The 16,278-nt window shown below is 46.7% G+C and overlaps 1 protein-coding gene across 1 annotated transcript in view; it reads right to left on the reverse strand.

The window, feature by feature from the left end:
* Window positions 1–1,575: 1,575 nt before the first annotated feature.
* The window catches only part of fcho2 (FCH and mu domain containing endocytic adaptor 2), a 66,117-nt gene continuing 51,414 nt past the window's right edge, over window positions 1,576–16,278 (reverse strand). The window contains exons 15-27 of the mRNA XM_080528971.1: window positions 16,123–16,147; window positions 14,209–14,251; window positions 13,929–14,020; window positions 9,724–9,839; window positions 9,416–9,545; window positions 8,061–8,120; window positions 7,058–7,169; window positions 5,324–5,479; window positions 2,937–3,069; window positions 2,621–2,820; window positions 2,291–2,355; window positions 1,893–2,057; window positions 1,576–1,711 (exon numbers count right to left, since the gene is read on the reverse strand). Of these exons, the coding sequence (XP_080385097.1) occupies window positions 1,689–1,711; window positions 1,893–2,057; window positions 2,291–2,355; window positions 2,621–2,820; window positions 2,937–3,069; window positions 5,324–5,479; window positions 7,058–7,169; window positions 8,061–8,120; window positions 9,416–9,545; window positions 9,724–9,839; window positions 13,929–14,020; window positions 14,209–14,251; window positions 16,123–16,147 (1,320 nt within the window). The 3' untranslated portion in view covers window positions 1,576–1,688. The remainder of the gene's footprint in view (window positions 1,712–1,892; window positions 2,058–2,290; window positions 2,356–2,620; window positions 2,821–2,936; window positions 3,070–5,323; window positions 5,480–7,057; window positions 7,170–8,060; window positions 8,121–9,415; window positions 9,546–9,723; window positions 9,840–13,928; window positions 14,021–14,208; window positions 14,252–16,122; window positions 16,148–16,278) is intronic.

Genomic DNA, 16,278 nt, shown 5'->3' on the forward strand with positions numbered 1-16,278 from the left:
GTTAATGAGTCAGAGATGGGAAAAAAGGAGACATGGAGCCTTGAAACAGCGCTGTCAGAAAGGACAGGACTAACCAAGACCTCACCCAAAGTCAACAGTCACACCCTTCTTATCTTCAAACAGTCTACAATCACAGTTTTCATGCGCCCCATTAGCAATGTTTGTGTCATGATACAGTACAACTTATCCATCGATTCAAACATGCTGATGTCAAGACCCTAGTTTGAGAGAGAAGGCATTGATATAAAAAAAGGCGTACAAAACATTTTGTTTGTGGTAACAGTATTACTGACCATTAGCTCCCTCCATCACAGAGAGCTAGCTCCCCTAGCGGTGGTCCTCCATTGGTATAAGGCAAGAGTGAATCGCTACGCTATTGCATCGCGTCAGCACCAAGAGCCTTCACAGGCAAACATGGCAGTATGGGTCACAAGGTAGATTTTCGTAAGGCATTTCAAGAATTGATTTGGCCTAGTTAATATTCTACTCCTGTCTGGTACTCTCAATTGGGCCAACTGGGTACAAAGGTCCACTCACTCTGAGGTAAACAAGACTCCGGATAGAAAATATTTGAAAGATGACATTATTGTAAATGTGGACTGGGGTCCATTGGATCAAACATTTCGGAAGACAAATACCTTTAGCTTAGACTGCATAAACTGGAGATATTTTCCCTTCAACATCCGAAAAAGGATTTATAAAACAAAACTGGCAAATAATCTGTGCTTTTCCCCCCCCCGTTAACTGTGCTTTAACATACAAAAGAGTGTAGAGAAAATAGGCACATTTCTCAATTAATTTATCCACAGTAAGGAGAGGCACTGAGGTCAGTTTAGTCTTTTTTTTGCTTTTGTGTGAGAGCAGGTAAAAACTGACTGGAAGGACGATAACATGGAGCTTGTGCCAAACGTGTGAGAGGATCCATTTTAGTTTTAAGACAGCTTATACCTTCATTGCACATGATCAGGATAGAAAGAAACCAGTAAGTAAGAAAAAAGGTTCGGCAGAAAATCAAAAAGACAACCCTTTGAGATCGTTCCTCCAAAGTCAGATACTCAGTGAGTGTATTTACAGTAGAGGAGAGAAGGAGAGATGAACAGAAAATGTGGCGTGTTCTCTCCTTTCACATCCTCCCTTTTCTCTGTAGTTCTACCCAGAATCTTCGTTACGACAACAGATTAAACAGAATACAGAAAGGAGAGGAAAAAACATCTATATAAATGGCCGGAAAGATTGTTAGTGCAGATTTTTTTTCCTTTTTTTTTTTTTAGATATAATATATATTTATATATAATCCATACATTGTTACCTTTACATAACAAACACTACTATTCTGACTTTATAAAAGTCTGAATTGATCAGAAAGCATTAGACTTATCTCATAACTATACATTTCCTGACAGCCCAACTTTGTTTGTCTTTTATTTCTTTCTTTCTTTTTTTAAACAGTGTTCAATACTCAGTGCTGCTTTTCTGTAGTAGGACTATCTCTTCCCAGGGAAAGGTGCATTCAGATTAATGCACATGGTTGCAAAAATGTCAGCAGGGGCTTCGCAAAACTCTCCGGCTTTACAGCGACCCCGCCCCTCCAACCCTCCCCTTCCATAAATAGGACAAAAAGTGTAAAATATTGAAAATAAACTTTCAATAGAGCCGTTGTGCTTGGGGGTTCAGGCTGGCGCTCCACCTCAGCAGTCTGCCATGTAGCGCCCTGGGAGGACAGAAACACACGCAGTTTATTAAATGACAAGTACTAGAACCACCATGATATCCATCTGTAGTGAGTTAATTAACTTTTTTGTGTGACTGAGTTAGCTATAGCACATGTAACTAATAGAGGTTCAGATATACACTAGTAGACTTCCAGCTAACTCCAGGTCTTGGGGTCCTACCTGTGGCAAACCTCTTCTTGTTGAGAGAGAGTCTGTATCCGGTGCCCAGCAGCTCCATGTCCACCCCTGACAGGGTGCTCCCCTCGCTCATAAACTGGACGGCCAGGGTGGTGGGGTTGGACGGGCCGTCTGACAGCTCGAACTTTGCCCTGAGAGACCCGGAGCCTAGGAACAAACACGGCCAGTAGGCCAGGGCATTAGCCAGGGCGTTAGCCTGGGCATTAGCCAGGGCGTTAGCCTGGGCACACACACACAAAGTCATTCTCCTGAGACTAGCCCCATGCTTGTGACTCTAAACAAATGGACTGTGCACACGGCAACAGTCGTCTCTCTGTCCTGATTGGCTCAGAGCTGGATCACAATAAGTCCGTCGACACAGTAACATGTATTCCATTTACCCTCGTTCTCAGACTTCTCTGAAATATCGCTCAGCTTCCATAGAGATTTATTCTGCTCTGCATTCCTGTTGGAACATAAAAGGAATAAATCACAGGTATGTCGGCACAAAGTTGACACAAGCGGACCCCTTCTGACACAACAGACACAACACTGTCATACGTAATCACACCACGACAAAAAGCCGACACCGCCACAGTGGCAGGCCAGTACTTTGCCGACCTCAACGCTGTACAAGGTTTGTTGTCATGGGGTTTTGTGTCTTTTAATGGAAAATCGTCAAACTTGTCGCTGACGGCCATTTTGTTTTTCCCTGTCGCGCGTTCCCTCACCAGACGGCGTTGGGCAGGGCCTGCATGCTGGTCACTCCCCCGTCCACGGGCACCAGGACCTGCACGTTGTTGAGCGGCCCAGGGAGGCGCATGGCCTCGGGGTTGTAGCGGTAGTCCAGCCTCAGGTCTGTGGTGCCCGGGGTGCACTTCCAGTACACAGCCAGGTTCAGAGGGGTGGACTGGATCCCGTTAGACAACACCTGCACGCACACGCACACACGCCCCACAGAGACAGAAAAACATGGAATAATACTGATACTTTGGGTGCACTATTTTGGAACCGACATGTTATTGTACTTCAGCCTCGGGAACTGACCTGGTACTTCAGGATGTCGACGTTGTAGTAGGAGGCGGCAGGGTTCTGGTCCGAGGCTTTCCTGAGGTATGACGTGAGAGCTTGCATGTTGAACCAGAAGTCCTTGGTGTTAGAGTCGCTTTGAGAGGGATCACTGGATCACGCACACACACACACACACACACAGACACACAGACACACACAACACATACACAGAACGATCAGAGACTCAATTATTCATGGATTTCCTCGGCTGTGTGTGCGTGTATGTGTGTGTATGTGTGTATGTGTGTGTTGGTGTGTGTGTGTAGCTCCAACAACTCGGAAAGAATGACCCTTTTATTGCCACCCAACTATTAAATCATGAATTCCGTTTGATTCAATTAGTCAAGCCGTGCAGGCTCAGGGTTACCTACGTAGAGGAACCGGAGCGAGAAGGAGAGGAAAAGAGGGAAAAAGACCGCCTTCTATTCCTCCATTTTCTTCAAAGACGTCCTCTACCTCAGATGGCAAGTCTCAAACTTGTACCCAGCCTATGCACAGCCAGTAATCTAGCAAATGTCTGGTATATCTAAGATCTAAGATATACCACTAATACTAATACTGATACCTGTCTTCTAGGTGCAGTGAGTTGATTTATGTTATTTTATTTTTAGTGATTGGCAGGTAGTTTGCCGTAGTGGAATTGACAGACGTACTGCTCAACACATGTTTGGAATGAGGACGCTGGCAGTTACACACTGATGTGACACCCCTGGCTGTTTTGGGGGAGAGTTATGACTTCAAGGAGAAGACATGGCCTGTTGAGAAGCTAAATGCTGATGAATGATGGAAAAATACTTCCTTGGCAGCCTAATGATAGCTTCATGACCGACGCTAATCCAATTTCCTCTCACTGACGCACTCTAGGTCTCCCTCATCCTCGATTCCCCCCCTCCATCCTCTCCATATCCCCTCTGAAAGCCCTCTCTTTCAAGTCTCCTGTCAGAGATGGATATGGTCTAGACCTGGTCACCCGTTCATGGATATGGTCTAGACCTGGTCACCTGGTCATATGGTCTAGACCTGGTCAACTGATCATATGGTCTAGACCTGGTCAACTGATCATATGGTCTAGACCTGGTCAACTGATGATGGATATGGTCTAGACCTGGTCACCTGGTCATATGGTCTAGACCTGGTCACCTGGTCATATGGTCTAGACCTGGTCACCTGGTCATATGGTCTAGACCTGGTCACCTGGTCATAGATATGGTCTAGACCTGGTCACCTGGTCATATGGTCTAGACCTAGTCAACTGATCATATGGTCTAGACCTGGTCACCTGGTCATATGGTCTAGACCTAGTCAACTGATCATATGGTCTAGACCTGGTCATCTGGTCTAGACCTGGTCAACTGATCATATGGTGTAGACCTGGTCACCTGGTCATATGGTCTAGACCTGGTCACCTGGTCATATGGTCTAGACCTGGTCACCTGGTCATATGGTCTAGACCTGGTCACCTGGTCATATGGTGTAGACCTGGTCAACTGATCATATGGTGTAGACCTGGTCAACTGATCATATGGTGTAGACCTGGTCAACTGATCATATGGTGTAGACCTGGTCAACTGATCATATGGTGTAGACCTGGTCAACTGATCATATGGTCTAGACCTGGTCACCTGGTCATATGGTCTAGACCTGGTCACCTGGTCATAGATATGGTCTAGACCTGGTCAACTGATCATATGGTCTAGACCTGGTCAACTGATCATATGGTCTAGACCTGGTCGCCTGGTCATAGATATGGTCTAGACCTGGTCAACTGATCATATGGTCTAGACCTGGTCAACTGATCATATGGTCTATACCTGGTCATCTGGTCATATGGTCTAGACCTGGTCATCTGGTCTAGACCTGGTCAACTGGTCATATGGTCTAGACCTGCTCAACTGATCATAGATATGGTCAAACAGGGTTAAAACAACATTTCATACCCACCACTTTAAAGCTGTGCTCCAATATATCGACTTGTTATAGTTGTCTATAGTTGACTAACCCCAGACAGTTTTTGCATGCATTGACAGTGGATTTCGACTTCCTCAATTACTGTCAGAATCGCGGTACTTAAAAAATCCATAACAACACTCAAATTCAACGATGACACCAAAAGCTCAAGTTGATTGATGGGAGGCGGTTCTACTAGACATCAGAGATCGCTAACTATTGGCAAGGCAGTCTGAGTTGGGTAGTGAAAACAAGTGCAGAGGGCCTCAGAGAAACGGGAAAACTTGATTGGAACTCAGATTGGAACTCCTTTCAATAAAAGACTGTTCCAAAAGTGAGTAAAAAAAAAAAAAAAAAGCAATACAATGATTATCAGAAGTGTTCCAGTATTCTTGGTTTGTGTCTAACTGTCTCACCTGAATAGAAGCTGCTGGTTGGGGAGGATCTGCTCCAGTTTGCTGGTGTTCTTCAGTTTGAAGGTGAGCACGGCGGGGGAGGGGTTGCTGGTGAACACCTTGATGATGCCCGTGGGGAAGGACAGCGTCATGTCACCTGTGATCTTTACTATGCACCTGAGGAACACAGAGGCACACCGAGGGTTCAACTAGTCTCCTGAGGACCACAGAGGGTTCAACTAGTCTCCTGAGGACCACAGAGGGTTCAACTAGAACAGAGGGTTCAACTAGTCTCCAGAGGACCACAGAGGGTTAAACTCGTCTCCTGAGGGACAGAGGGTTAAACTAGTACAGAGGGTTCAACTAGTCTCCCGAGGACCACAGAGGGTTAAACTAGTCTCCTGAGGGACACAGAGGGTTAAACTAGAAGACAGAGGGTTAAACTAGAAGACAGAGGGTTAAAAAAGAAGACAGGGGGTTAAACTCGTCTCCTAAGGGAAACAGAGGGTTAAACTACTCCCCCCAGTCCAGTCTTACACAATCCCAAGCTAAGGCAGTGGTCTGGTCTAATTCCAACCAAGCTGTTATCTTTTGGTCTAACTAACCAAGCTGTTATCTTTTGGTCTAAGTCTAACCAAGTCTTTATATTTTGGTCTAAGTCTAACCAAGTCTTTATATTTTGGTCTAAGTCTAACCAAGTCTTTATATTTTGGTCTAAGTCTGACCAAATCTAACTCAGCCCTTATATTTTGGTCTAAGCTTTTATAAGCCAGCTTTTATCTTTTGGTCCAAGTGTAACTCAGCTTTTCTATTTTGGTCTAACCAAGTCTTTATCTTTTGGTCTATGTCTAACCAAGTCTTTATCTTTTGGTCTAACTCTAACCCAGCCTTTATCTTTTGAAGTGAACAATAACACCTTTTTGAACACAAACCAGAGCCAGACCAGCGCACTAGTCAGTCTAAACCAGTCCCTGTCCATTGGCCCAGCCTTTCCCAGCCGCCCAGGTCTAACCGAGCCCCAGTGTGCTCCAGGAGGGCCTAGTCTGCGGTGGTGCGGTCCACATGCCAGCCCTGGGCCCTGCCCTGTGTGTCCAATGCATTGCTTATGAAATGTTCCATTCCCTAATCCCTGCAAAAATAAGCCTTTTGCACAGCAGCAATTTAACAGCAGTTAACCAATAAAAGGATGTATGTTTTCTCTGCCCCAGACTATAATCTGCCCCGTGTGGGTTATCCACTCTGAAAGAATGGTGTCGGGATAACGCAAATCGAAAACATTCCACACATGCGGAGACACACACACACAGAGTGAGAGGCCCTACCGGCCTCGTTGTGCGTGTGTGTGTGTGATGAGCGTGAAGAATATGGAGGCAGTGTGCGTGTGGGTAACTGGAGATGTGTGTGCCGTAATGTGTGCATGCACGACATACAGCAGAGTCAAGTTAGTTCGGCGGTGTGAAGCAGTAGCTATGTGTGTGTCTGTCAGAATGTGTGTGTCAGTGGTTGTGTGAATGAGTCTGACTGTGTGTGTGTGTGTGTGTGTGTGTGTGCGTCTGGCTGTGTGTGTGTGTGTGTGTGAGTGCGTCTGGCTGTGTGTGGTGTGTGTGTGTGTGTGTGTGAGTGCGTCTGGCTCTGTGTGTGTGTGTGTGTGTGTGTGTGAGTGTGAGTGTGAATGCGTTTAGCTGTGTGTGTGTGTGTGTGTGTGTGTGTGTAGGCTGAGGGGGGGGGGGCTGTAGGAGGTCATGTGAAACTCACTTAGTAGGATCAGCTCCTTTGAAGTAGGCATTAACTGACTCTGTGAACGCCACGGCGATGGGCAATGCATCCTGGGAGGCCAGGGTCACTGGGCTAGGACCGCGAGATGTCCCTGGAGACACACACACACACACAGACACACAGACACACACACACACACACACACACAGACAGACACACACACACACACAGACACAGACACAGACACACAGACAGACAGACAGACAGACAGACACACACACACACACACACACACACACACACACAGACACACAGACACACAGACACACAGACACACAGACACACAGACACACACACACACACACACACACACACACACACACACACACAGACACACACACACACACACACACACAAAATTGTTGTTAATGCAGCAGACAGTCAGAACATTAAATTGTCATTGGATTATATTATTATTATTATTATTATTATTATAATATAATATCAATTATCAGTCATTCAATTATAGACTCATAACAACCATTCAATTATTTCAGGGGGAAAGGAGAACAGGCAGATATCAGATGTTTCCAAGGCGTTACATGCTAAAACAGTCACACTTGTAGGAATTAAGCGTTCTGGCTGGGTATGAATACATTATTTAGATAAAGTCAGGTTTGTCAGTCAGCATTTCAATGAATTACTGGAAATCTTTTGAGTAACAATTGTTAATCTGTAAAACACTGTTGCATTATTCCACATTCAACGGAACACAACCATGCTGGAGGGTTTATGCTGCTAATTGAAGTCAACAGTGTGAGAGAGAGAGAGAGAGAGAGAGAGAGAGAGAGAGAGAGAGAGAGAGAGAGAGAGAGAGAGAGAGAGAGAGACGTATGTAACAGACATGTTGAAGACAGAGCTCAGGACATGTTCGGGATAGGCCAGACAATACTCAGCAGACAGCCAATCCAAGTTGCCGGTGTTAGTGTGTCACACACAGACAGAGGCGTATCCGGTCTCCTCGACCCCCCCCCCCCCCTACCTGCAGGCGTCTCACACCGCTTCTCAAAGGTTGGCAGCTTCCCAATGAACACATCGTCCTCTTTACCAGCCCAGAGGACACGTGGACACAAGGGCAGGGAGGAGGAGTCAAGAAGCACAAAGGGTGAACAGAGAGGTGAGAGACGGTACTGGACTGGGGACTGAACCACCAGAGAGCACCCTGGGTGCATTTACGACCGCACCCTATATCACCGACCGCCAAAAGAATTTCCGGAACGCTCACCGACTAGTTAACTAACTCGTCCAGGGTTTTACGTGTATTTACCTAGCAACAACACATCATCACTGATGCATTTTTGGTGAATAAATTCACCCTCGACAAGTTGGGTGACTTTATTTCACCCTCGGCACTAAAGGGGATAACATGACTATTCCTAGATATGTGCATTCTTCCACCCAGTATCCTTACATTTTCAAAATCACTTCAGGATAAGCTAGTATAAAGCTATTTTGCAGTTTTTCTGTGTAGGAGGCAGGCTAATTCACAAGACGGCCAACTAGTGGTCGTTGTGTGTAAAATAGCAGCTTATCATTGTAAAGACTATGGTCATTTGACCCCCGAGGCGGCTCTTATAGTAGGTAAAAAAAGGCACGGCTGTTCTAGTGTTAAGCCTGTGATGCATCCATAGACTCATGGCGGCCTCTTGTTGCACATGTGGTACCAGAACGCTGTGCACCGATTGGAGGAGAAATGATTGAACCCGAGAACGTGATCTAGTTAGGCGGGCACGGAGACGAATGGTCAGGTAGTGAAGCGAATCAGGACCTAAGACATGATGATGTACCTACAGCAGCTGGACGTCAGCAGTGTGTGGATGAGGGAAAAGCGGTACAGGCAAACCCTACAACACACACTCTCTGTATCACAATGTGCCTTTATGGGGAGTCAGTCGTAAAGTAAAAAAGGAAAAAACACTCACTTTGGCTAAGGAGAAACAGAGGAGAGGGAGAAGAGAGGAGGAGGAACTCAGGGTCTGGAGAAGAGAGGGAGGGAGCAAAGGAACGCTCAGGCCCTGTGAGGAGGAGGAGAGGAGTGAGGGAGGGAGGAGAGATAAAAAAACAGGGGAACCCATTAAGGTAGAAGAGGAGGTTAAAGGAGAGGAGAGGTGAGAGGAGTGGAGGACGGAGGAGAACAGAGGAGGAGAAAGGGAAAGGAGAACAGAGAGAGCGAAGAGGGGGAAAGAGGGGGACGAGGAGGGAAGAGGGTAGGACAGAAAAGGGGAGACGAGTGGCAAGGAGAGGAGAAGAGAAGGAAAAGATGAGAGGAAAAGAGGTGTGTAAAATGAGAGGAGAAGAGGAAGCGGGGGGAGGTGGAGGTGGAGGCCGTGTCCTTACCCACGGTGGGGGTGTTGCTGGCGCTGAGGGAGGCAGTGGAGGACAGGGAGGAGGAGCTCTCTGCTCGGGCCAGCGGGGCCGCCGGGGGGGGGCTGGCGTTGGACGTCTTGGGCGGGCTGAACGGCCGCACCTGGTCGGTCAACACAGAGGAATCAACCAATGGTAGTGGATGGGGAATCGTACAACTTACACCCCCCTCTGCAAGGTAGAGTTCTGACACCTGGTGAAAAGCACTAAGATACTCTGAAGTCAAGTTATGACACTGTAGATTGTTCAGCACACAATGGGATGATGGTTTTGATACTCACAATCTCGTTGATTCCTGTGAGTTTTCCTGTGGGGAGTTTGGGTCTGGAGGAGGGTCGTGGGGGGGGGAACAAGGCCCCAGCCGACAGAGGGGTGGTGGGTCTGTTCTGGACAGGCACTGCAGAGAGAAGGACAGGGTTGGTGGTCAGATAGAAAACAAGCACCACTGTATGAAGCCCATGGCACACTTCAGTTCTATTTGTCTGGATTTCTCTGGGTAATTCCTGATATCTGTCAAACGATTCATTGGAAAACCATTGAGTCACTCATATAATTCAAAAACATGCACATCATACATGCAAAAAGGGGAAATCATAGAATACATTACATTCAAAAACCGAAAAACCAAAAAAACAAGGCAAAAAAGCATATGCCACTCGTATACAAATTACACAAATAAAATAAACGATAAAAGCACAAAAAATGACATAAACACATCAAAAAACACAAGGAAAACATCATCAGCATCATTGCCGTCAGCAAATTATTTGAATAAAAGGTGTCCGTGTCAAACGAAACAGAAAGAAATGAAAAAAAAGAGAAAAACACACTCAAAAAAGGCAAAACTTCAAACCTCACTCAGGCATAAACACACACCGGCAGCTCTGCTCATACTGAGGGTTACCGTGGTTACCGTTGTGTGTTCTGTTAGCTGGTGCCTCTGCTACTGTCCCTTCTGCCCTTGTAGGAAACCCTGACCCACAGGGGGCGCTGTCTTCCACAACCCCGCTGCTGAGCGCCATTTTGTTGTAGGGGTCGGCGGGGTCTTCAGAGAAGAAGCGGATGGCCCTGGCGGTGGTGGGGGGGAAGGGGGGGGTCCGGGGCTCTCTGGCAGATGGGCCGCAGCTCTGACGGCGGGTTGGCACAAAGTTATCGTTGAAGGCGATCCACTGGCTCTGGGACCAGGAGAGGGAGGGTGGGGGGCCGTCCACGCTCTGAGGGGGGCCAGCAGGGGGGGGTTTCTGGGACCAGGAGAGGGAGGGCGGGGGGGCGTCCACGCTCTGAGGGGGGCCAGCAGGGGGGGGGCTCTGGGAGGGATCCACCGGCTCGGCTGGGCGGGTGATGGGGGCGCTGTGGGCCCGCGCTGGGGTCGGCTGAAGCACCAGGAGGGGGTCAACCGGCGAGTCCCAGGGAGAGGAGGTGGTGGAGGAGGGGGGGGGAGGAGAGACGCTGCAGGGCTGCAGGCTCTCTGCCAAGGGTGGAGAGGGCTCCGGGTGTAGCACCACCTCCGCTGAAGGGGACGTCAGAGGGGGCGTCAGAGTACACATACCACAGAGTAAGGCGGGCGGGAAATAAACAACCGTGCCACTAAGAAAAGAAAATCGAAAAATCCCTACTTCAGAGGAGAAACGTTCCCAACATTCCTACCCCCGAGGGAGCAGATTTAACATTTAATTGGAAGGGTTAATTGCCGATGGATTAATTCAAACCCTTAATCAGAAAAAAACTAAAAACAGATGCATCAAATTGAACAGACCATTAATGTCTCTCCTGTGAAGTACATACTCCATACATGCTCTATACATGCTCCATACATGCTCCATACATGCTCCATACATGCTCCATACATACTCCATACATACTCCATACATACTCCATACATACTCCATACATACTCCATACATGCTCCATACATACTCCATACATACTCCATACATACTCCATACATGCTCCATACATGCTCCATACATACTCCATACATGCTCCATACATACTCCATACATACTCCATACATACTCCATACATGCTCCATACATGCTCCATACATGCTCCATACATGCTCCATACATACTCCATACATACTCCATACATACTCCATACATACTCCATACATACTCCATACATGCTCCATACATACTCCATACATACTCCATACATACTCCATACATACTCCATACATGCTCCATACATACTCCATACATACTCCATACATATTCCATACATACTCCATACATACTCCATACATACTCCATACATACTCCATACATACTCCATACATACTCCATACATATTTACGCCTTATTCACAAACAAAAGGAGGTAGCCGGACTCAGTGATCCATCTTGTGGGGACAATGAAACCCTGCTGCTACATGACAGGTGAAGAACCGCCGTTCACTCCCAACTGCAATTGGAGGCAACTCCAGTGCAACATGAGGCAATCTCAGTGTCAGGCCACGGCAGGAATGCCTGGCATATTTGAGGCTAAACTGTGCACCGTTGTGGGTTATAAATGTGCAAGAGGGGATTACGTTCGGTCCAAGGGACCAGAGATAGTGTGACTGCTTGAAGCAGAACAGATCCGCACACCCTGTAGACACGCAGAGCTCTCCGCTTACCACGGCTTAGCGCAATTCTCTAATCAAACACGGAGGAAGTTATTTTTTTCCCCTCACTGACTCAACAAAGTATAGATGTGACCTAGCGTCTTATGAAATCACACAACATCGGCAGGGGGGATCTTTAAGCGAATAGCGAGGTTGTTGAATTAAAAGACTCAATTCAAGGCGTTCGTGAGTGAGGTTAGGTAGGTCGTTTGAACCCGACCGGTCAAGACAACTACAGGAGATGGGGGGGGGGGGTGGGGGGGCAAGGCACACACATTTACCTGACTCCCCCAGCAGAAAGACCTCTGAGTGATTCGTTGGGAGGGGCGGAGATGGAGGGATTGAGAGGAGAATAGAGGCGAGGTCTGAGAACGGTGGATGAAATAGGGAAAGTAGGGTTAAACCAACTAAAAATGTGAAACAAAAACAACACAGCAAACAAACCAAACTCTGATGTTCACAACCGTCCACGCTGAAAAGAAAGAGTCAAACAAACCCAAAAACATCGAAAAGAGGGAACCTCGATCATCGAAACAAACACTCATACTCTCTAGGCCTCTCAAAATGACAGACAAACTGAGATTTATTGTCTGTGGTTCGGTCTGGACCGGTCCCGATGTGTCATGTGTGTATTAGGAGCTGGTAATACCTCCATTGTACACAGAGAGATTTAACAGGTCATAAGTAAGACTTAAGACCCCATCACAGTATCTTAACCAGGGCACTCTAAGATGCTCTTTTGGCTTTTAATCTGGGACCTTTGACAGTAACGAGATACTGTTTGACAACATAACGTGCCAGTGGGCCTTACGGCCAGCCCTCTGACCCAAACAAGGTGCCAATTAACTGTGGATTACGATTAGCCCAGGCAATGGGTCAGCGCTAATGTCACTCTGTTTCACCGCTGGTGTCGCACACAAGAGTCCTGAGAATCACACCACCGTGCCCCCTGGGGCTCCGCTACATAAACCTCCCCACTACCACCAGCTTCTCAGAGGTCTGCACAGGAGCAGGAGGGAGGAGAATACTTTGAGAGGAAGAGAAGGGGGGGGATACAAGGGATATGAAAAACAAGTGTGAAGGTAGTTTTGAAGACAGCCAAATGCATACTAAACAAAACAGTGAAACCCAAAAATCTAATGACAAAACTTTAAATGAACAGATTAAAAACAAATGTAACGCATTAAAATAAAGGTATGAATAAAACAATTTAATACCACTGTTCAAAATGTGAATAGAACGTTTGGGTGCACTCCTTGAGCTTCTGCTGTGTAAACTGGGTTAAATGGTTCACAAAACTAACTGCAGACTTGGATAAAAATGCCTACCACCCTAATTCCCTAAAGTAGAGTATTCCGTTCACTACAAGGGTCAATAACTCCATCTGGGACTGACCTGAGAGAAAAGACTTCCAACTGACTGACCAGGGAAAAGAAAGACAGAGGGACAGGGAGACTAGAGAGGGGCAGAGAGAGGTGGAGTGAACAAGGGAGTGAAAGGAGAGAGAAAGAAAGAGAAAAGAGTAGCTAAGAAAAGGCAGAAGAGACAGGTTATGTACTGTACAGGGGAGAGGGCCTGGAGGAATCACCACACAAGACAAGGCTTTTCCCTCAAGTATTGACGGTTCATACTTATTACAACACTTATAGGGTACACCCAAAAAACACAACAATTAATTCGATAATTAACCATCTTAGCCACCTTTAAATTCAATTTAAAAACAAAAACAAAGCACATATACAAATGAAAACAACCCCCCCCCCACGAGCCTCTCTCAGGACGAGAGGTAGGCTCAGGTAGAGTCACGTCGACTTGGTTGGGAGGGAGCGGAAGGTGTTTGAGTGGAGCTTGGGATGGATACGGCAGGGTGGGGGGCCGTTACCTGTGGATGAGGAGACGGAGGAGGAGGGGGCGGCGGTCTGAGTGGGTCCAAACGGGTCCAGGGAGAGGAGGTCGTTACTGGTCAGCCTGCTGCTGAGGGGGAAACATGGAGACGGCAGGGGGGTGAGTGAGGCCACACCTGTTTGACACCGTCAGCGTTGAGATGTACCAGGGTGAGTCTTAACCTCGTTGGAACAGTACTCGGTCCAATATCTTTTGGGGGGGAAAAGCTTCGCGTTTCTGTGAAAACAGGTCGGGACATTTTTCGACGGCCTACTTACTCGTTAAAAGACGTCGGGACCCGGGGCTTTCCCAACTCGTCACCTGGTTTGGGAGAGAACACACAGACGGAACGCTGTTAGTGACGCACCGCCACCACGCAGGTAGACTCCAACACATAACAGGCGTTTTCCTTAAAGCCAGTTTTTAAAAACACCCATAGGAAAAGAGGGGAAAAACAAGCGGTATACCATGTACCACGCACATAAAAACCCACACTCCAGAGAGAGCAGGTGTCTGTGTGAACAGGTCAGGCAGCACAGCTCAGGGCTACAGTGTGTTTAGGTGCTGTGAAGCAGAGATTTGCCCACCAGCAAGATACAGTACTCCACAACCAAACACAGGACTGCAACGTTACATTTTTGCTCATCTAAAACAAGAGGGGGAAAAAAACAACAACAACAAGAATCCATTCTAAACAGTTTGTGTCTCCAAATAGCACATTATGTAAAAAAAGAAAAATAAGAAGCGGTTATCTTTCTTTCTGCCTCTAGGGTCCAACCTTTGGAGACAAGCATTGTCTAATATGGTAATCTTGATGTAATTATGGTAACACTCTGTGTAAAAGGGGGATGTGAAAAAGAGAGCAATTAAATCATTGTGTACACTGCATATTGACATTGCCAGCTAATATGCAATTAGCTAAACTGCAATTAGCTGACAATGTGTACACACACACACACACACAGACACAGACACACACACACACACACACACACACACACACACACACACACACCGAATTAAGGAAATACTAGGAAGTTATTTCCCCCCGCCTTTTTCAAAGTGTTACCACACCATTCAGAGCCCCGGGGATCCACATGAGCAGCTAAAGCAGTGTTCCTCGTGCGAGCAGCTATGTGAACACAAGATGCTTAGGAGGAATGTGTCAGTAGAGCCAAGAAGAGAATTAACCACAGAACCTCTGCATCCAAACAGCCCATCTTGAACTGACCCCAATGACCCGGTTCTGCTGAATGTCCTGTGATTGGGACCTGCTCACCCAGGTAGGCTAGGCCCTGCGAACCGTGCAGCTCAGAAGCGTTTGTTAGAAGGTGTTAGTTAGCCGCCGCCGCGCACCGTGTTAGCCGCGGTGGGGTCCGCTTGTCTGAGCTGAAGTGCGATAGTGGCAGGGGGAGGAGGAGGTCAGGAAGCTGAGAGGACTACCTGGCGTGTGTGTGAGGGTCAGGCTGACTGAGGGAGATAATACTCACCTGGTACCTGAGCCTGAGAGCCTAATGATCGGGCAGAATGCACTGCTGACAGCCCTGAGTGTGTGTAGAATACACATCTATCAATCTGAGCTCTAGAATGTCAATATATATGTATCAATCTAAACTCAAGGGATACTGTAAAAGAGAGATATTGTTCAAGTGGGTGTCATATGTTATTCACGCAGAACATAATTAATATATTACATTACACTGTGAATAAACCATGGTAATAACACTCATAATTAATTATAAGTGACTAGAAGATTTGAAGAGACTATTTGTACAGTAGCTTCACTGTTTGAGACCTTGTGCAACTTATTATGTTCCTGGCTTTCATCGTTCAAACTGTATCTAGTCAAGCTCTGCAGCAGAAATCGAACAAACTGCAAACTGCAGCCAAAACGCAAGAGGAAAAAATCACCTCTGACATGCAAAATAAAAAAATTAAAAAGCAATTAAGCAATTAATCTTACTTGTAGTTTAGGCTGGGAGAGATCTCTCCAAAACAACTATGTTTACTTTCCTTTAGGACATGTTGGTTTTGGCGAGTCCGCTCGATTTTTCTTTTTTTTAAAGTGAACCTCTTCAAAAACCACCCGGGCCAAGAAAAATGAATTGAAAAGTCCAAATGTTTTTTTTTTTGGACCTCTTTCACAGTCATCAGACATCACACAAGATACACAGAGGAGGGAAAATACTCACTGGTCTGGTTCTTCCGGATCTGACCCTGAAAATATAAACAGACATTAATTAACTAGCGTAAAAGTCACACACATGGAACCCACCATGAACCTCAGCCCTCCCTTCCACCCCCCCATTAACGTCTTACAGTGCCGAGATTAATTGAACGCAGAGAGA

The sequence above is a fragment of the Nansenia antarctica genome, assembly GCF_963989245.1.
Source record: "Nansenia antarctica genome assembly, chromosome: 4".
Classification (NCBI taxonomy): domain Eukaryota; kingdom Metazoa; phylum Chordata; class Actinopteri; order Argentiniformes; family Microstomatidae; genus Nansenia; species Nansenia antarctica.